At 41.8% G+C, this 22,735-nt stretch overlaps 2 protein-coding genes across 2 annotated transcripts; one reads left to right on the top strand and one right to left on the bottom strand.

The window, feature by feature from the left end:
- Nucleotides 1–2,143: 2,143 nt before the first annotated feature.
- golph3l (golgi phosphoprotein 3-like) lies at nt 2,144–10,830 on the bottom strand. Its single transcript, XM_027030184.1, has 4 exons — nt 10,657–10,830; nt 6,390–6,521; nt 2,705–2,819; nt 2,144–2,577 (listed from the first exon to the last, which is right to left on the bottom strand). The coding sequence occupies exons 1-4, from the start codon at nt 10,828–10,830 to the stop codon at nt 2,144–2,146; spliced, it is 855 nt and encodes a 284-aa protein (XP_026885985.1).
- A 4,379-nt stretch (nt 10,831–15,209) lies between these two features.
- ensaa (endosulfine alpha a) lies at nt 15,210–20,896 on the top strand. Its single transcript, XM_027030176.2, has 3 exons — nt 15,210–15,391; nt 17,000–17,122; nt 18,316–20,896. The coding sequence occupies exons 1-3, from the start codon at nt 15,335–15,337 to the stop codon at nt 18,490–18,492; spliced, it is 357 nt and encodes a 118-aa protein (XP_026885977.1). The 5' UTR covers nt 15,210–15,334; the 3' UTR covers nt 18,493–20,896.
- Nucleotides 20,897–22,735: the final 1,839 nt, after the last annotated feature.

Raw genomic sequence — 22,735 nt, 5'->3', positions numbered from 1 at the left:
CCCTTTCTGCACTGGTTTCCATGGCAACAGCAAGGATAACAGAACATGTAATCGATCTGTGCTTGTAGCTGGAACTGTGATACTTTACCCACAAATATGCAAAAGAAATCCAGGTGGGACTTTATAATTTAAATACAGCAACATCTAAAACCAACTAGATAACAAATAAAGGAAGAAAGGTAAAGATACAAATAAAAACTCTTTAAAACACTAATACAAGTAGCAATAACTTCAATAATAAGACCTAAAGTGTAAATGATAATACCTAAGACAAATCACATAAAACATCAGGTACAGAACATAAAGCATAAGACAGATGACATAAGACATAAAGCATAATACATAAGAAAGAAGTTAAGGGAACAAAATGAAGAACTGCCCAGTCTGTGGATTATAAATTCTAAAAGAGATTAGTCTCTGATGTGAGATTACCCTCTGATGTGAGTTTACCCTCTGGTGTGAGATTACCCTCTGGTGTGAGTTTATCCTCTGGTGTGAGATTACCCTCTGGTGTGTGTTACATTGTGTGCACAGATGATGGAAACCCTTCTGAATCATTACTATTAAACCCTTCTGAATCATTATCTAAATGCTGTTATGCTTTAAAGAAATTATTGTTACTGAATTGAATCCATCTACTGTCATGGAAAACTGCACATTAGCACAGAGAAGCCTTGTAAACATGCTTTTCCCCCCAAACCATAATCAAAGGCTATTCACAGTAGCCACCTAGTGTCAATAAAACGGATCAGCAAGCTATGACACAAAAATAAGAGCATTGCAACCAATTTACAGGAGTAAATTGTTCCAATCATCATTCCAATCATTCTTCCTTACATTATGAAGCAGCCATTATACTGACACCTAGTGGTGTGGATGTTTCAGATTTTCTGTCCAAAATCTATTTTAATCATGGCTGCCATGTCGGGGACCTGCTATATGGATCATAAACTGGTTCATTTGAGGACTACAAAGAAACTTGATTCTTATGTGAGCTGTAGTTTATAGAAAAAAATATAACAATAATAAAATAATACATTTCATAAATATTGCTTGCTACTTTTTGGTGGTAAAAAGAACTTATTGTTCCTTTAAAGTTACCACTAAAAAAAGATGAAAATATATTTTCACTTTTAAAGAACAAACATCCACAAGACCAAACTTCTGCTGGTTGTCTGAACAGCAGAGTCCCCTGACACCTTCAAATTCAGACTGAAGACTTATCTATTTGTGGAGCATTTAAATGAACACTAATCCTACACTTATTAATATTAATATTAATATTAATATTAATACTACTATTGATTAACTGAATGCTTTGAGCACAGATTGCTGGTGTTGCACTCATTCTGTGCTCATTCTGTAATTCCTTCTAGGCATAATGAGTAAATGACAAAACACTTTTGTAAGTCGCTCTGGACAAGAGCGTCTGCTAAATGCTGTAAATGTAAACATAAATATCTCATCTAAATGGACTTTGACTGCAGTGTTCAATAGACACTGGTGCATGTAGAAGTCTGTGACATTCATAAGTGTATGGAAGTGTTTTTATTTTTTAGCTACTGGAGCAGTCTGGGAAAATAAATGTACAGATTGGGAACCCTAACCCCTAATCCCTAAACCCAGCCAGTAGAAGATTGGGAACCCAAACCCCTAAACCCTAAACCCACCCATTAGGGGATTGGGAACCCTAACACACATGCGTGTGTGTTATTGTATGTTAATGAGCCCATAATTATATAAAATATGGATATAGTTTTATAACTAACACTAATGCCATGATCATGTATGATTCTTACAGATATACTGGACAGTAACTGCACTCAGACCTGTTACACACCAGAAACTTTCAGTAAATATAAATGTCATAGCAACAAAGTTAAATGTATAAAAAACAAAACCAGACAAGAGTGTCCAGCCTCCACCTCCTCATATCAGCGCGTACACAGCAGCAGCTCAAGGTGAGTTTTACCTTCACCTTTCACAGTTCAACTTCTCAGCTCCTGTCTCGCAGATTTAAAAATGGTACAAATGCAAAACTTTGACACCTCATGTGGGCATTACATCATCTACTTAAGAGCCCCACACAGCCAATCATTAGTTTTCTTGCTGGTGAGTCAGTAGGGGGTGCTGTGGGATTTTTTCAGCGTCTGTTAAAGGCAGCCATCACTGCCCAGATCATCTCCTCACCAGGGGTTGTGACCTTTGCACTCTGCAGGTCAGGGTTGGCATCCAGTAGGCGCTGGGTTCGCTGAGTGGCGGTTTCATAGTTGTCATCGGGAAGTGATGTGAGGGCGTCGTCAAGCACGTTGGAGGCTTGGGCCAGCAGCAGCAGGGCGAGGCTGCGTGGGGGTACGTGTTGCAGGTCACTAGTCCAGCGGTCCAGCAGTGAGGCCTGCAGGCGCTGCAGAAGACGCTCCTTCTCCCCACTGTCCACCAGGGGGTGCGTCGTCACGTCAAACAGCACGAAGTTCTGCTTCTCCGTCGTTAGGACACCCTTCTCTACCAGGCTCTTGGCCAAACGTTCACGCACCTGTTGTATCTGGAAGTGCATCTTCAGAGGGTTCCAGGATTCCCCTGCATGAAAAATAGACATTAGAACACACACAAACACATACACACACCACACACACAATCTCTCTCTCTCTCACACTCACACACACACACACACACACACACACACACACACACAAGTTATTGTCACCTGTGAGTAGATCAATCCAGCTGGTCACGGTCTCTGGAGGCTGTGTGTTCTTGATGTGCTTCAGTGCCTCATCCAGCAATACATCTCCTGTTGGGGCAGCTGATATAAACAATACCTGGAGACAGGACAGGAGAGGACAGGAAAGAGAGGGAGGAGAGGAGTGGACAGAGGAAAGATGAGTGTGTGTAATGTGTATAATAGTATGTGTGTAGTGTGTATGATGGTGTGTGTTTGTAGTGTATATGATGGTATGATGGTATGTGTGTAGTGTTTATGACGGTGTGTGTGTAGTATGTAGTGTGTATGATGGTATGTGTGTGTAGTGTGTATGATGGTGTCTGTGTGTAGTGTGTATGACGGTATGTGTGTGTAGTGTGTATGATGGTGTGTGTGCAGTGTGTATGATGGTATGTGTGTAGGATGGTATGTGTTTAGTGTGTATGGTGTGTTTCATGGTGTGTGTCTGTGCAGTGTGTATGATGGTATGTGTGTGTAGTGTGTATGATGGTGTCTGTGTGTAGTGTGTATGACGGTATGTGTGTGTAGTGTGTATGATGGTGTGTGTGCAGTGTGTATGATGGTACGTGTGTAGGATGGTATGTGTTTAGTGTGTATGGTGTGTTTCATGGTGTGTGTCTGTGCAGTGTGTATGATGGTATGTGTGTGTAGTGTGTATGATGGTGTGTGTGTGTAGTGTATATGATGGTATGTGTGTGTAGTGTGTATGGTGTGTTTCCTGGTGTGTGTGTGTCTTGTGTGTATGATGCTGTGTGTGTAGTGTGTACGATGGTGTGTGTGTGTGTAGTGTGTACGATGGTGTGTGTGTGTGTGTAGTGTGTATGATGGTATGTGTGTGTAGTGTGTTTCATGGTGTGTGTGTGTGTGTGTGTGTAGTGTGTATTATGGTGTGTGTGTGTGTGTAGTGTGTATGATGGTATGTGTATGTAGTGTGTATGATGGTATGTGTGTAGTGTGTATGGTGTGTTTCATGGTATGTGTGTGTCTTGTGTGTATGATGGTATGTGTGTGTAGTGTGTATGATGGTATGTGTGTGTAGTGTGTATGGTGTGTTTAATGGTGTTTGTGTGTGTATATGTAGTGTGTTTTATGGTGTGTGTGTGTAGTGTGTATGATGATATGTGTGTGTAGTGTGTATGATGGTGTGTTTCATGGTGTGTGTGTGTGTGTGTGTGGTGTGTATGATGGTATGTGTGTGTAGTGTGTAGTGTGTATGATGATATGTGTGGTATGTGTGTGTAGTGTGTAGTGTGTATGATGATATGTGTGGTATGTGTGTGTAGTGTGTAGTGTGTATGATGATATGTGTGGTATGTGTGTGTAGTGTGTATTATGGTGTGTGTGTGTGTGTGTGTAGTGTGTATGATGGTATGTGTGTGTAGTGTCTATGGTGTGTATTATGGTGTGTATGATGGTATGGGGTGTAATGTATGTGTGTGTGGTTTGTATGATGGTATGTGTGTGTAGTGTGTATTATGGTGTGTTTGCTGTGTGTATGATGGTATGTGTGTGTAGTGTGTATGGTGTGTTTCATGGTGTGTGTGTGTGTGTTTGTGTAGTGTGTATGATGGTATGTGTGTGTAGTGTGTATGGTGTGTTTCATGGTGTGTGTGTGTGTGTGTGTATGTAGTGTGTATGATGGCGTGTGTGTAGTGTGTATGATTGCGTGTGTAGTGTGTATGGTGTGTTTCATGGTGTGTGTGTGTGTGTGTAGTGTGTATTATGGTGTGTGTGTGTGTAGTGTGTATGATGGTATGTGTATGTAGTGTGTATGATGGTATGTGTGTGTAGTGTGTATGGTGTGTTTCATGGTATGTGTGTGTCTTGTGTGTATGATGGTATGTGTTTGTAGTGTGTATGATGGTATGTGTGTGTAGTGTGTATGGTGTGTTTCATGGTATGTGTGTGTCTTGTGTGTATGTGTGGTATGTGTGTGTGTAGTGTGTATTATGGTGTGTGTGTGTAGTGTGTATGATGGTATGTGTGTGTAGTGTCTATGGTGTGTATTATGGTGTGTATGATGGTATGGGGTGTAATGTATGTGTGTGTGGTTTGTATGATGGTATGTGTGTGTAGTGTGTATTATGGTGTGTGTGCTGTGTGTATGATGGTATGTGTGTAGTGTGTATGGTGTGTTTCATGGTGTGTGTGTGTGTGTGTGTGTGTAGTGTGTATGATGGTATGTGTGTGTAGTGTGTATGGTGTGTTTCATGGTGTGTGTGTGTGTGTGTAGTGTGTCGTGTGTATGATGGCATGTGTGTGTAGTGTGTATGATGGCGTGTGTGTAGTGTGTATGGTGTGTTTCATGGTGTATGTGTGTGTAGTGTGTATTATGGTGTGTGTGTGTGTGTAGTGTGTATGATGGCATGTGTGTGGTGTGTGATGGTACATGCCTGTAGTGTGTACGTTTGTGTGTGTGTGTGTGTGTGTGTGTGTGTGTGTGTGTGTGTGTGTGTGTGTGTGTGTGTGTGTGTGTGTGTTTGTAGTATTTGTGATGATGTGTGTGTGTTTACTGGAGACTGAGTGATTTTGATGATTCATGATCACTGGTTGAGAAGGAGACAAGCCCTACTAGCAAAACAGGTCACATTACTGAAGAGGTATGAGAACAGGGTAAAACACACACTCTTTCTTGTGACACAGGCACAGCACTTTATACACTACTACACGCACTACTGCACAATTACTCAGACTACTACATATGCTACTACACACACTACTGCACAATTACTCAAACTACTACACACATTACTATTACTCAGACTACTACACACACTATTACACACACTACTATTACTCAGACTACTACACACTACTACACACATTTCTATTATTCAGACTACTACACACACTACTATTACTCAGACTACTACACACACTACTACACAGCCTACTACACACAACAGTACACACACTAATAAACTTCTACAAACACTATCATGCACACTATTACACACATTAACATTACTAGAATACGACACATACTATGACACACACTACTCACACTACTAAACCACTACAAACATTATTATACAAACTACTATACTACGATACACACTCTTACACACACTAGAGCCCAACATATAAACTGGGGCCCAGTGTGTTGACAGACCTCACAATGCCGGCCTGGATATTTTATTCTCCACCTACAAGACGTAACTTTACATTCATTCTCTGTCCCTTACTCTAGTATTTAGTGTAGCGGGACCTAAACTGGAACACTATCCCTGCTTACCCTGCCTGCAACTTGTGATATTTGTTTACACACTTTGAAAAGAGCTATAGTGCAGGGTATACACATATCTAAGGAGTGCTGAAATAACTCTAACCCTAACCCGAGTGCTGAAATAACCCTAACCCTAACCCCTAACCCTAATGCTAACACTAACACCAACACTAACCCTAACCCTAACCCCTAACCCTAACCCTAGTGCAGGGTATACACATGTGTAAGGAGTGCTGAAATAACCCTAACCCCTAACCCTAACCCTGTGTGTGTGCGTGTGTGTGCATGTGTGTGTGAGAGAGCGAGAGAGAGAGAAAGAGAGAGAGAGAGAAAGAGAGAGAGAATACCTTGCGGTCCAGTAGTTTCCTCTTTCTCATGGTCTGGCGTTCAAGGTGGATTGTGTGTGTGTGTGTGTGTGTGTGTATGTGTGAGAGAGAATACCCTGCGGTCCAGTAGTTTCCTCTTTCTAGTGGTCTGGGGTTCGAGGTGAATTCTCCCCCTCAGTGCCAGCTCCACCAACATGGCCCCCCTCAGGCCAGACGAGATGCAGTCATTCCAGAATGAAGTATAACCCTGACGCCCAGCATCAGAACACACACACACACATATTACATTGGAATACACACACACACACACACACACACACACACACACACACACACACACATATATTACAATAGAATGCACACACACACACACACACACACACACACACACACACGCATAGTCCATTAGAACACTCACACAATCAGAGCTATCAGAGCACATACATACACAGACACACATGTCATCAGAAAGCACACCATCACAGTATGTTATCAGAACACACACATACACCCTTGCTCGTTCTACAGGTCAAAAGAACTCCATCTAGACACTTAGAGGCTTAAGGAAACCAATTATTCCTTGTAATCCCATGGATATGTCTTGTTCCGCAAAGACCCTAACCCCTAACCCTAACCCATAGATATATCAGAGCTTCACAAAGACCCTAACACCTAACCCTAACCTTCCCATAGACATATCTGAGCTTCACAAAGACCCTAAGCCCTAACCCTAACCTTTTAACAAACAGTGGTCAGTGTGGTGTAAATAAACCTGTGTTGAGGCTGGTCAGTGTGGTTTAAATTAACCTGTGTTTAGGCTGGTCAGTGGTCAGTGTAGTGTAAATAAACCTGTATTAAGGCTGCTCAGTGGTCAGTGTGGTGTAAATAAACCCATGTTAAGGCTGGTCAGTGGTCATTGTGGTGTAAATAAACCTGTGTTAAGGCTGGTCAGGGGTCAGTACAGTATAAATAAACCTTTGTTAAGGCTGGTCAGGGGTCATTGTGGTGTAAGTAAACCTGTGTTAAGGCTGGTCAGAGGTCAGTGTGGTGTAAGGGGGCGGGCAGCAAATGTGGGCAGTGTGGATGTGAAGTGAAAGAACTTTCACAGAACCCATCATGCTTCTTCTGCAACTCTGTTATCTTTCAGTTGAAGAGACTCATATCTTTGGGATGTTAACACATGGTTGTTCTCTCCCTGGGGACAGAGGGGATCACATAAATGAAGTAGGGTATTTAACCTAGGAATCTAACTAAAATAAACAATAACAATAAATAAATAAATCTAATCCCTATGCAATGTTCAGAACAGGAAAGACACTCACAGATGAATGGAAGAAGTTTATTTATGCAGAGAATATAGTTAGAGGGAGAATCCAAAACACTAGTGAGAGAGCCAGTCCAAAAATCCAATATCCAGAGAATGAAATACAACCAAATGGAGAGAATAGAGGGAAAAGGCCAGACACCCAACAGGGGTTCCTAAGAAACAGATGGTCTTAAATAAGCACGGTTAATAAGGAACAGGTGAATTCAATAGTCAGGTGAGGATGACCGAGTAAGTGATCTGTGATTGGTGGAATGTTGCTCCTTGTTATGAACAGGATTCTGGAAAATGTAGTGATATTGATTGTTGGCTGAGGTGGGAGAAACTGGTTGCACAACACCCTACACCAGGTAAACAAATGGATAGATTTAACAATAATAATGAATAAACATAAAACTGCATACATACAGAAATGTTAAACAAAAAATGCTGAGGAAAAACACTGAAGATGCTGGCATATTTACACTGTAAAAGAAAAATAAAGTTGATATATCATAAACAGTCAGTCAGGCAAGTCAGTCAGGCAAGAAACAGCAACTGGAAATTCCATTAAAATATTACAACTTAATGGTAAATAAACAGCCATTTAGCCAATGCATGTTTAAAACTACTCTGAACTTGTAATTGTTTAAGAAAAACCAGAAGTTTGTTCCACATAGCTGCTGCAGTATACAAAAACATGTTTTTGCCAATTAAGTCTAAATGGCAAAAGGTTAGTTGCACTCCCTCTAGTTGCATAAAGTTGTCAAATCTAGTAATGCAGCTTTTGTATTTTAAAATTATGTATTTTGTCAGTATCAAATTTAAAGATTTTATTATCCTACCTCAAGAACGAAAAAAAAAGTTTACCTCTGTTTTGAGGATGGGTTAAGGTTATGGTAAACCCATGAGAGTTAGGGTTAGGTGTTAGGATTAGGGTTAGGGTTAGGTGTTAGAATTAGGGTTAACCCAGGAGGATGGGTTAGGGTTAGGGTAAACCCATGAGGGATAGGGTTAGGGTTATGGTTAACTCAGGACGATGGTTTCCCTGTTAGGTTAGGGTTAGGGTTAGGTGTTAGGATTAGGATTAGGGTTAGGTGTTAGGAGTAGGTATAACTCAGGACAATGGCTTTCCTGTTGGTCCTACCACGGTCATTACTGCTTGAACTCTGGACCCAAACATTTGTCAAACTGCTCTGTGACAATGTGTGCTATAAAATGTGAGATGAATGAATCTGACTTAACAGTGTAGCCTTGCTTTTTTGCTCTTTGTGGCATTGCACAGCTAATCCGCACAAATAAAGCCAGGACAACGAATCTGAAAACTGGACTTTTCAATCTGAAGCTGGACACTTGGCAACCACAAAGTCATAGTAATATGCGTTTATTTTGGGTTACTGCTTCAGATTCAAGTAATTTTTTATGAATAAGTGAATAAGTATGGAGATTTAATAAGTGAATAAGTATGGAGATTTGATGAGATGTGTCAAATCAAGAGTCACTACACCACTACAGAAACTGTCCCAGAATTGGAGTTCCCACCCAGACATGTCTGTCTGTTGCTCTCTCGCTCGCTCTCTCTCTCTCTCTCTCTCTCTCTCTCTCTCTCTCTCTCTCTCTCTCTCTCTCTCTCTCTCTCTCTCTCACACACACACACACACACACACACACACACACACACACACACACACACACACACACACACACAGAGTTTAGAATGTACAGCAGTAATCAAATAGTACCCAGGATGTTTGCTCAGATTGTTTAAACACAAATAGCAGAAACAGAACAGAAACCTGTTCAGCTGTGCAGCCTGAAGTCTCACACAACAGCAGTAATGGTGATATTAGAGCTGTCTGAACCTCAACATGACTTATTGGAGCTGAGTAATAAGAGTACAGCAAAGAGTATGTACAGCAGATAGTGTGTACTGTAGACTGTATGCATATGTATTGTATATGTACTGTAGATATTATGTACTGCCGAGAGGGTGAACTGTGTGCATGTGAGCTGGTGTTGTGTTGTGTGGACACGTGTGTGTTATTGATTGTGTGTGTGTTTGCACATGCAGTGTTAGTGTGTGTGAATATTTTGTGTGTATGTACTGAAAACTAAATACTGCAGAGTGTGTAGTGCAGTACAGGATATAGTTTAGACTATATGAACTGCAAACAGTATGTACTGAGGACTGTTTACTGCAGACAGTATGTACATACAGCAGAACGTATATTTACAGCAGAGAAAAGTGCATGAACTACAGACAGTATATACTTCAAACAGTGTGCACTACAGACAGTATACTGTGTGTGGCTGTGTGTGTGAGAGCATGTATGTTGATTATGTGTGTGCATGCATGCGTCCGTTTGTGTACACCTGTGTCTAGGTGAGTGAGTGTGTGCACCTATGTGCAGATGAATGAATGTGTGTGTGTGAGTTTGTATGTGCAGGTATGTGTGCAAGTATTTGTGTGTGTGTGTACATACCTATGCATGTATGTAGACGTATGTGAGTGTACATCTTTCTCCGCGTGTGTGTGTATGTGTTCATTTATGTGTGCGTTCATATGTGTTCATGTGTATGTGTGTGTGTACATGTGTTAATTTGTGTGTGTGAGTATATGTTAATGTGTGTGTGTGTGTGTGTGTGTGTGTGTGTTCGTGTGTGTATATGCTTGTGTGTATGTGTGTGTGTGTTTGTATGTGTTCATGGTTGTTCATGGTGTGTGTTTGTGTATGTGTGTATTTGTTAATGTGTGTGTATATGTTTGTGTGTGTGTGTATATATGTGTCCATGTGTTCTTGTGTGTGTGTGTATATATGTGTTCGTGTTTGTGTTAATGTGTGTTTGTGTTCATGGTGTATGTATGTGTTAATGTGTGTATATGTTCATATGTGTGTGTGGGTTCGTGTGTGTGTATGTGTTAATGTGTGTATCTGTTCGTGTGTGTATGTTCATGTGTGTGTGTGTTAATGTGTGTATATGTTCAAGTGTGTGTGTGTGTCTGTGTGTGTGTGTGTGCACATGAGTTCATGTGTGTGAGTGTGTGTGTGTACGTGGGTGTGGGTGTGTGTTTGTGTACCGCTTTATCTTTTAGCCCGAGCAGAAGCACCTCCTCCATCAGAGTGAATCGTAGTCCTTTAGAGTCATCTACATCATCATCTGTGGCCCCGCCCCTCTGTCCCTCCTCTTCGTTTGAACTCCGCCTCTCCAGAGGCGTGTCAGAACGCCGATTCCTCTTAGTCAGAGTTGTCATTCTGCTACCCACCGAACCAAATGAAAGGTTTGATAGTGTTAGTGAAACCTTATCTTATTTTTAAAAAATTTTGAACCCTGTTGTCTTACCACAGCTGGGTATGACTAGATGATGTTTACTGTGTTGTGTAAATATTTATGTGTGCTTGATTAGTCCTGCCCTGTCACTTTATGATCTGCTGGAATATGCTAATTGGATACTGGAGACTACATGTTGGTACCACATGTACTTGATATGTCCAGATAAACTGTGTAGAGCATGTGGAAGAAAACAACAAAGACAGACACTGGATTACATGGCTGGTAGAAATAAGATCACAGATGAAAAATCTACTCATCTATCAATGCGTTCCTCACCCTGACCTTGACCCTAAAGCTAATCTTAGGAGCACTTGCTGCACCTGACAAACATAGGACCATGAGACGTTTTTCAGACAGAAATGCTCCTTTTGGCCCAGAGACTGCTGCAAACATATGTCATAGAATACAGCAACACCAGAGTCACACCAAGAGCAGATATGCAGCCATAGAACACTGTGAAACAAAATACAGCTGTATGACAAAACACAGCTCTATGAGGCAGAACACAGCTGTTTGACACAGAATAAAGCTGTATGAGGTAGAACACAGCTCTATGACAGAATACAGCTCTACAACACAGAACACAGCTGTATGAGGCAGAACACAGCTCTATGACAGAACAGCTGTTTGACACAGAACACAGCTGTATGAGGCAGAACAAAGCTCTAAGACAGAAAACAGCTCTATGACACAGAACATTTATATTTACATTTACAGCATTTAGCAGACACTCTTATCCAGAGCAACTTACAAAAGTGCTGTCATTTACTCATAGAATATATTCTAGTACAGTAGGTTAGAATCAGACATACCAATGAACTAGAATACTGTAGAATATAGGGATGAATGCTCATACCTAGAAGTACAAAATACAGGTCTATCTTAAACAATGATAAGTGCTATAAACAATAAGTGCTAGAGTTTGTTAAACAACATAAACAATACCCTACAGTAAGTATTAATTTAGTCAGTCAATATGTGAGCAGTGTCAGTTGTCCTTTAAATATTCTGCAAATAGATGGATCTTCAGTCTGCGTTTGAAGACTGCAAGGGACTCTGCTGTCTGAACAGCAAGTGGGAGTTCATTCCACCATCTTGGAGTCAGGAAAGAAAATAGTCTCGATGCCTGTCATCCATGAGACCTGAAGCAAGGTATTTCAAGCCAAGCCGTACTTGAGGTTCGAAGTACTCGAGGTACGGATCGGGCTTTGACCATTGACCTCATGTATGAAGTGGCTGGTCCATTTTTAGCTTTGTAGGCAAGCATCAAGATTTTAAATCTGATGCGTGCAGCTACAGAGAGCCAATGAAGGGAGCGCAGCAGTGGAGTAATGTGTGAACTTCGGAAGATTGAAGATCAGTCATGCTGATGCATTCTGGACAAGTTGTAGAGGTTGATGGCACTTAGAGGAAGACCAGCAAGTAGCGATTTGCAGTAGTCTAGCTTTGAGATCAAAAGAGACTGCACAAGCACCTGGGTAGCTGGGTAGAACACAGCTTTACGAAACAGAACACAGCTCTGTGACACAGAACATAGCTGTATGACAGAACACAGTACTACGACTAACAGCACAGTGCTATGGCACAGAACATAGCAAAATTACTTAAAATGCAGCAGGAAGACATAAAATAATTGGCATTCTGTTATTTTGTGTATCATGCAATATTCACTGTCATAGTGTGGTATTCTGGATTTTTAAAACTCTAGTCCTTACACACTTTGGCTCTGTACATTTTAAAAATGTCACTGCTCTAGAAGACCTGAACCAGCTCATCAACTCTATCTGGCTCAGAGGTTGGATGGAGGGTGTTGGTGCAGAGTGTTAAAATGCAGGCCAGTGGGGCCCCAGAACAGAATCTGAAAACCCCCTGAAAAGAGCACTGTGACTTCAAACACTGAATGAAGTCACAAAATGATAGAACTTCTGATTACAATAGCACATAGCACTATGACAGATCATAGCACTATGACATGGAACATATGACTGTGATATAGATTGCAGCACTATTGCAGAACATAACACTATGTCATACATCACAGAACTATGACAGAACACGACACTGTCAAACAGCACAGCACTATGACAGAACATAATAGCACTATGATATAGCATATAATACTGTCATACCTCACAGCACTATGACATAAAATACAACACTATGTCATACATCACAGCAATATGACACAGAACATAACACTATTTTATACATCATAGCACTATGACAGAATATAACACCATGACATAGATCACAGCACTATGACATAGAACACTATGACACAGATCACAGCACTACAACACAACACTTTGACATAGATCAGACACTATGACATAGAACACAGCACTGTGACAAAGATCAGAGCACTATGACATAAAAGCAGTTCCCTGGCAGAGAATACATCACCTTAATATGGAATACAGTGGCTATGACATACTATGGTATAACATAGGATATTGCACTTATATAGAAACATTGTTTCACAGAATACAGCATTATGACTGAATAAAGAAATGTTTGGTAAACACTAGATAAAAGAGTGTGTTTCCCAAGATGTTGAAGTCCTGGTGAAAGGGCCTGTTGAGTTTTAAGGTGGAAGTGTGGACTCTTCACATTCAAATACATAATTTGAATTTGCCTGAGGAGATAAACTCACTCTTTGTCTGCGGGAGAACTAGACTCTGTGGTGATGAATGTTTGTGTCTGAACTAAAAAGGTCTGCAGTGAGAGTATGAATGCTTTCTGCCTCCATATGCTTTGGTCACAATAAATAAGAGAAGTGCTTTACTCAGTCCTTCATATTTACATTTACAGCATTTATCTGACTTGTTTATCCAAAGCGACTTACAGTTATGACTGAATACAACTTGAGTAATTGAGGGTTAAGGGTCTTGCTCAGGGACCCAATAGTGGCGACTTGAACTGGTAAGCTTCCCATTGCAAAGGAGTACCCCATAATCAATTCACATAATTCTCTGTGTAGCAAATAAGTACCACTTCAGAAAATTATGGGGGAAAACGGTTTGATTGTACGTTGTTGTTGTCATTAAACATCATAATTAATGTTCTTACTAGTCAGTAGGTTATTAACCTCCTGACTGATGTGTTCTTACACATAACACTTACCTCGTTTATCGCGAACAAAGACAGCTGTCCTGCAGTACTTAAGAGCGGTCCTCACACACAAAAATATATATTTAAAACTTAAATAGCCTACCTATACTTTGCTGACACTACACGAATAATAAATAATTTAGTGTTTCTGCGACCAGTGGTGTGGAATCCTGCTCTTTTGTGAACGGCGCGGATCTAAAGCGACTAAAGTTAGAAAACCTGTTTCTTTGCCGGCAATACACGCCCTACTCGTCAAAGTTCCTTTACCGGCGTGGGCGGAGTGGCTCCGTAACCTGCTACGGTGACATGGAATACCTAGCATTTTAGGACAAGAAGGCCTTTACTGATATACATAATAGTACATTACTCAATACAGCTGTCCAGATGAGAGCAGTTGTATTTCCTTTAAACTAGAAAGTGAATAAAAGAAAATGAAATAAAAGAACCACCAAATGTGAGCGTGTGAAGCAGGAAACGCAGTTACTGTGTTATGAAAGAGTTGTGCATGCATGCCACCACACCACATGCCAAAGTAAATCCTACCGCGTGCCACTGTAAATGTGAGCACGCCAAGTGAATTCGCCTATTTAAACACACACTATTATCATTTATTAGCTAGATAGATAAATTGGCAATGTTAGATGCATATTTCTTTCGAATTTCATTTTCTGTATGTAACATTGCCAGTGTTTGTTTGTTTTTTGCGAATAATATGGCATTTGAATGTTAGTGTTACTGAAGTACGGTCGGATTCTCACTGTAAATACATGTAAATGCTGTTTCTCTACTGATCATCGCACGCTCCTGTCACAGACACACCTGCTCGGGTCATCTGTGTAATAGTGTTTGGGGTGCACGTCGATATCTTGAACTAACATAGCCCATTTATCAGTCTTACGCATCTATTTACCGTGATCACACTTTGCATCATAGCCGGACGACATTTATTCACGTAATTAAATCAGAAATAAATCCTGGTAGCCCTGGTACCAGGGTTCTTTTACAGACGGTTTGTTTAGGACCAGCGATGACACCGTCACTCAAAAGAGTCTGCGCCAAAGTGGATATAGCCCGCCCAGCACGTAAAGCAGTGCGCTATTGGGTCACTGTCCAACGCTTATTACCTGTACTGCTTTAGCATTGGTTTCTGTTTTGTCCATCATTCTTGTCCAGCCTACTGGGCTGACGTTGTGACTCGCCATTTTGCACTGGCTGAGAAGACAGGGTAGCTGGTTGGAGAGAGAGCACCGGCTGCGTAAAGCTGCCCTTTTCAGACGACGAAAAGGCGCTTCAGCGTTTCTGCTTTCAGAAACATGTCGTCAGAAAACCAGGAGTCGGATACTCAATTTGAGTCCGGAGAAGAGAAACAGGTAGGGTAGACAGGTTAGGCTTTTCCACGCATCTGTGTGGGTGTGCACGCTCTGCGCTAATGTGACCATATAACAGCACAAAAACGAGTTATTTTACCGTAATAACAGCACAAAAACGTCCCGTACGAGTTATTTTACTGTAATGACAGCACAACAACGTCCCACTCCTGTTATTTTACTATAACACAGACCCACTCGTGTTATTTTACTGTAATTACAGACAGACCCACTCGTGCTATTTTCTGTAATAACAGCCAGGCCCACTCGTGTTATTGTACTCGTAATAACAGTAAAGTAACAGTAAAATCTAAGCCCACATCGTGACTTGGTAGTTATTGTAATATATTTGGCTGGTTCGGGTTAGGCGTGGAAGTCCCTCCCCGCATAGAAGCTAGTCTTCGCTCTTATTGACCTAGGACACTGTCACTCACAGCTTGTTGCAACCTCATTGGCATCCATAGTTGTCATGGTGTAGAAATGTCTTCCGGTTGTTCTAACGAAATATTTAGTGAATAATTAATAATATAATATTTAGTAAATAATATTACCCTGAGTAGTTCGACGCGCTATTAAATAAGCACATTGAGAGACTGAGATGGCGCGCTGTGATGGGCCAGGCTGTCTGGGATCAGGTCAATAGGCGTCCTTTGAAACTGAGTTGAAACTGGGTCTGTGTGAGGCATGGGTTATGGAGGCTAGTGTGGTCTGATAGGAATCGTAACATGCGTGTGTGAGAAGAACTGCCAGCCCACACATTAACTCGGAGAATATGTGGCATTGATTTTCTTACTTTAATTTTTTCCCTTATGTCATTTCCTTGACGTGGACAAGGGAGCTCAGGAAAATCCTACCTGCCTCTTGAGCTGATGTACTGAACTGAAGGCTGCTCAGTTTTGCTGCGTGTTTTTCACAGGGATTATTTAGAGATCTGTGATCTACACTCCAGACTGGCTGGTCCCATTATATCGATCTTATTCGCAATTATTATGAGTTGTTTTTGGAGATACTTATATCCAGTCCAAATGGGTATTAGGCATTTTAAATCTGAGAAAAGTACAGACTAGCCTTCTGCTGTCATTCTTTTCATTTCTGTTGCTGTAGTAAAGCTGCTGTTGATATTGAGCCTTTTTCTTGTTCCACACATTTATTACAAGCCTGACCCCTGACCCCTAACCCTTTTGCACACTGGTGTTCTTGTTGTGTATAGTTTCTGAACACTAGGAAAAGCAGCAGGATTAACCCTAGCAGGGCACTCTGGGATCCCTGCGTTAACAGTGGGTTAACACTCTGAAGATTCATTACACTTACAGAGCAGGTGGCACAGGTGCATTGGGGGGTAGCAGGGGTGTTTTCTTTTGTTTGTGGTCGAACAGGAGCCCACCACCAGGGGGCACTGGGCCTTCTACTCTATACACCCCACAGCCCTCCTCTCACTCAGCCTATCTAGTGTGTTTTGCTGTTCCTCCTACTAGCTGTTCTGGTGACCTTAGTAGTGTCCCTTTCAGCACTCTGTGGGGTGTAACCAAAGAAAGGGGGCGGCAGGACATGTTTTCATTTGTTTGTAGGATTGTTCCTGTGTGATGTCGTCATGAGCCCTGTGTGTTACAGGACTCCCAGGAGAAGGAGAGTAACCCCGTGCAGGCAGAAGAGGCCAAACTGAAGGCCAAATACCCAAATCTGGGCCAGAAACCTGGGGGCTCTGACTTCCTCATGAAGAGACTTCAGAAAGGAGTATGGACTGATCCACATCTCTCTCTCTCCCTCTCTCTCTTTCAGTCTAAGGGCAGAGGCTAAGGGCACTGTTAACATGGCTAGATGAAATTATAGTAAGTCAACACCAAGAAGAGGGTTCGGGTTGGTGTTAACTAGGGTTGGGGTTACAGTTGACTGGGGTTAACTAGGGTTGGGGTTTGTTAGGGTTAACTAGGATTAGGGTTAAGTAGGTTGGGATTAGTTAGGGTTAACTAAGATTAGGGTTAATTAGGGTGGGGTTAGGGTTAACTAGAATTAGGGTTAACTAGGGTTGGGGTTAGTTAGGGTTAACTAGGATTATGGTTAACTAGGTTTGGGGATAGTGAGGATTAACTAGGGTTGGGGTTAATTAGGGTTAACTAGGATTAGGGTTAAGTAAGGTCGGGGTTAGTTAGGGTTAACTAGGGTTGGGGATAGTGAGGATTAACTAGGATTAGGGTTAACTAGGGTTGGGGTTGGTTAGGGTTAACTAGGATTATGGTTAATTAGGGTTGGGGGTAGGTAGGGTACTTGACTGAACTCCTCAGTTATTGCACATTTGGCCTAAAATTAAAGTTAGATCAAAGCATTTCAATTGTAGCCTGCTAAACTGTAATTAACTTTGAGAATTGCGAATGGCACATGGCCATTTCCTGATGCTGTTCACTATAGTTAGCGGTGGCGGAGCATTCCTGTAGACAGGGTTAATTGCCACTTTGTGTGTTCTACTGCCTGTCTTACTAAACCTACGTGCAGGGAAAAGGGTCAAAGATTTGAAAGTAGATTATAGTGTTTGATTATAGTGTTTATCAGAGGGGCCTCTTGAGATTATGTGTTTATGTATTCTGGCAGTGGTAGCTCAGTGGTTAAGGTACTTGACTTGTAGGTTGCTGGTTCAAACCCCACCACTGCCAAGTTGCCACTTTTGGGCCCCTGAGCAAAGCCCTTAACCCTCAATTGCTCAAGTTGTACTCGTTCATAATTTCAGCTTTCCCAAGTCCAGACTGACTTTAATACTGTTACTGTCACAGCTCCAAAGCCTGATTCATCCACCACTAGTTAAAGCTTCACTTTGGATTACAGGATTTCTGGGCTGTCCAGGCCACCAGAGACGTGTAATTGTTCAGGGTCTACAGACACACACAAAAAGCTGTTATTTAAATTAATGTCTCTTCTCTCTATACCCCTCCTAGCAAAAGTACTTTGACTCTGGTGACTATAACATGGCCAAGGCGAAGATAAAGAATAAGCAGCTCCCGGTCCCAGGGGGCGGGGCGGACAAGAACCTGGTGACAGGAGACCACATCCCCACCCCTCAGGACTTGCCCCAGAGGAAGTCCTCTCTCGTCACCAGCAAACTGGCAGGATAAACCCACACACCCCGACACACTACATGCAACAAAAATTACTATATTCTACATTTACTCTGAATCACCCTTTGCTGCAGGCCTTCACTTTAACAGACACTCACACCCACACAAACACACACGCTCTTTCACTCTCTCTTTAACAGAGACACACACACCCGTACACACATGCACACTTTCGCTCTCTTTTACAGAGACACATACACAAAAACGCACCTTGCTAGGCTGCTCATGGACATTCACACATCGAGCACAAAGCGCTCTGTGTTGAGCAGGAGTCCAGGAGCCCACCACCAGGGGCCACTGTGGGCCTTCTACTCTATACACCCCATAGCCCTCGTCTCACTCAGCCCCTCTAGTGTGTGTTCTGCTGTTCCTCCTGCCTGCCATTCTGGTGAACTTCGCAGTATCCCTTAGTTTCAGCACTCTGTGGGGTGTGATCAAAGAAAGGGGGTGGGACATGAGGACTTGCAGGGAATGTGGGTGGGGCTCTATGAGAGGTCAGACAGACAGGAAGTAGGCCACTGGATTAGAGAAGGAAAATACAGTCCATCACCTTGATCTTGAATACCTTCACTCCTGTTGGTTGGTTAGGATCATGTGACCTTTTGGTGCATCATATTCACGGCTTGTTTACAGAGTTGTGTTGACAGCACGGACCCAGCTGGGACTCCTAACCCTAGTCACTCAGTAGAGGGTGAAGGTCTTTTCTTGTGATTCAAACAGAGTGTCAAAAATGCAGCAGTTTTGAGGATCTTAAAAGCAGTGGTCATGACGGGTGGACCTGTATGGCATACACTGTAGGGTGGCAACAAACCCTTTAACACACTCTCGTCTCTGTCGCTCTCTGTCTCTGACAACACACATTAACAAACATTAACACACACACATCACTAACTGTGTGATGGCCTGCAAGGAATGCAGGCTCTGTGCTCCTGTGTTCTCTCCTCATAAGTATAAACTCCATGCAGTGTGTGTGCTCACATGTTTGCATCATGTGTGTATGGAGAAGGTATATTCTGAATAAGGGCATGTAAGGTGCTTTCTTTCTTAGCCTTGGGTTTTTTCTTTTATTCCCTCTTACATTCTTCTCTCTCTCTCTCTCTCTCTCTCTCTCTCTCTCTCTCTCTCACTCACACACACTCTCTCACACTCTCTCACACTCTCCCTGTCTCTCAGATGTTGAACTATCTTCCTCCGGCTTCTTGACCCTTAAACTCTGACAGTAACTCTCTGCACCCTAAAAGCCCTTGAACCCACCTAGTCAGCCCCAGAACCACTGACTGAGTCTAGCATTGGCGCTGTTGGCCTATATGTCAGAGTAACTTGTTATTTAGAGGAACCATGGGGCTATTTCATGCAGATGAGATGTACATTTGAGCCTCCGTCTGCATCCAGGTGGTGTGGGCATAACCAGCCCCTTAAAGAGAAAAGCAGTAAAGGGATATGGGTGGAGCTGGGCGACCTGTGTTGACTCACATTTAGCTTGTGCTATGAATAACATACCACTCTATTTTCTTTACTATTTTTAAGTGTCTGGTGCTTAAAAGGCACTAGTGTCAATTTGATTATTTTTATTGGGATGTTTTTGATTTCCTTGTATTTAGCTTCAGTTTAGCTTGTGGTTTGGATTCAGTTTGGTCTTTTGTTTGTTTTTGTGGATGTAAGCAAGTAGTTCAGCTCCTGTGGCCAAACTGTTGCTGCTGTCATGGTCCTACCCACAACCATGTGTACCATGGGCCTGTACAACTGGGCCTTGCAGGCTTGTAGAAGGGTACTTCACTACAAGTGTAAAAATAACATTAGAGATTCAGTAACAGAAATGTTTGAAGAGTGCAGTAAACTGATGACCTCTGGCCTACTGACAGACTGACAGAACTGAAGGCTTATTGAGACACATCCTTCACACACTCTGCCAAACACTTTCTTATGCTGCCTCTCACTTGTCATGTCTGTCAGGTCCACTGCTTCCCTATGACCACAGTAATCAGAGTTTACAGACTGTACCCCAGGCTTTCCTAGGAACCTGTATTGGAGAAGCTCTAGAGTCTGCAAAATAGTGTGCTGAGTTACACACATGCAAGACCTGTGCGCTAGGTACACACACACACACACACACACACACACACACTCTCTCACTCTACCCGCACTGATACTCTCCACTCTCTGGACTTGGACTGCTGCTGGTACCATAACAACCCAAACCAGGCATATAAGTGTGGACTTCCTGTCTGAGGCTACCAGTGCATGGGAATGGGGTGTCATATGACTGGGGGACAGGAAATGGCTGGTGACAGATAATGTAATGATTAAATGTACAGAGGATGTGGGCTCATTTGTGAAGCGATGTGGAGAGAGATTTTTTTTTTTTGTCAGTATTTGAAATAAACGTTTTACATGACTTTAAGGTGTGTGTCTGTGTGTGCCTGTGTGTGTTGTTTCTCAGCTGCACAGTGGAACTGTTATAAGTTAAAGGTCTATTGTGTGTGAAGCAGGACTGCCTGACACTTTCCACACCAGAGAGAACCTCCATAAAGCAGACTCTGAAGTTACAGTACTATTCTATCCTGTGTCTGAAGGCCTACCCTGTGTATTAAGGACTGTAATATTTAGAGACAGAGAATTTCTCATAAAACCTGAAACAATGAGACAAATCCATTTCTTCTGAAGTTTAAAGACAAAAATCTAAACTGTTTTACACAGTTGGGTTTATTAGCAGCACACAAATTAACTTGGTTCCATGTTATAATAAAGAAAACTGACAAGACCATACAAGGCCCATTGAATTTAGTGAAACAACAGAATGTCAAACAGTTAGATCAAAACAAAAGGCAATATTTATTAGGTTAAGGTTGGGGTTAGTTGGGTTAGGGATTGGGTTTGAGTTAGGGTTAGTTGGGTTAGGGTTTGGGATTGGGTTAGGGTTAGTTGCGTTTGCATTATGGTTAGTTGGATTAGGGTTAGTTGAGTCTGGGTTAGGGTTTGGGATTCGGTTAGGGTTAGTTGATATTAGTTATTTGATCTAGTCTAGAAAGAATACTAGAGGCACAGACTATTCAGAACTCCACCTGGGAGTCTTTGGATCTTTATGCCAGAATCAGAACTCCTTCAGTCTTATCTTGCATAGTAAACAGATTTTGGCTACCATCACTGCTAAATGGCTATGTGATGAAAACATTCCCCCATAATACAATTGCAAGTAACACTTGATAGAATGTGCCCTTAAAACACTTGCAGTTTTGAGGGAATGTCACCAAAGGCATAGCAGAAATCTTACAAAAGATGAAGAGTGTAATTCACTAAATTGGGTTGTGTGTTCCAGACAGAAGACCATAGATAAGCAGTCGCCATCATTTTGACTGAGCTAAAGAGTTTGTTTAAAGCATCGGACAGAGTCTGTAGTCCCAGCATATCAATAATTCTGAGCTATGTTCCCAGGTCTTTGAGTAAAGGTATCAAAACAACTTTATATATTGCAAGGTCCTTTGTCCTAGGCCTTATATGATATATTTACTATCGTTAGTAGTAGTAGTATAAAATGTACTCACATGCAACTTATTTATCAGACCACTAGAGGGGAGTATTGTACTCATTATAAAACCACTGCAAACAATAACCTTCAGGAAGTATGCAACAAACTGGAGTTATAGCATTTCATCTTACACTTCCCCTAAACACAGAACGTTGTAAACTCAAGGCCAAATTCTAAACACATAATGCTATGAACTGAATGTTAATAGGTAGAAGGTAGACTCAAGATAAAGAACTAACTACAGTAGCAGGGCTTTTTCTCTAAACACAGAAAATTACGTAAACTGTATCACTAAAATAGTAAAATTATGGTGTGTCAAGATATATGTGTATTTCCAGCCTGTATAGAACCAGCAGTGTTGACGTACTAGGGTTAACTCTAGGGTAGTGACGTACTAAGAGAATTTGAGTCTAAATCAACCTCTCTCATATCCAAGTCAAGTCCAACGTCCTCTAAGATGGTTAGGTTATTGAGGGAGGAAATATGTAAATAATTTCCAGGAATAAGGAAATTGAAGAATCTTGAATCACAGAAGGCTATAGATAATCTGAGTAACTTTAATGCAGAAGAAACATTTCTGAAGCCTGTTGGCAGAGCGTTTGGTCCAACGGTCGTAGTCAAAGTCCACGTCTTATGGATTCAGTATACAGGTGACTCCAGTCATACGAGTGGTAGGTGTGTCCAGGAGTGGAGCACTGCATGTGAGTGGGATCG

Source organism: Electrophorus electricus, chromosome 2, assembly GCF_013358815.1.
Source record: "Electrophorus electricus isolate fEleEle1 chromosome 2, fEleEle1.pri, whole genome shotgun sequence".
Classification (NCBI taxonomy): Eukaryota; Metazoa; Chordata; class Actinopteri; order Gymnotiformes; family Gymnotidae; genus Electrophorus; species Electrophorus electricus.
The sequence above is the reverse complement of the archived record's forward strand: the minus strand, read 5'-3'. Positions and strand labels throughout refer to the sequence as shown.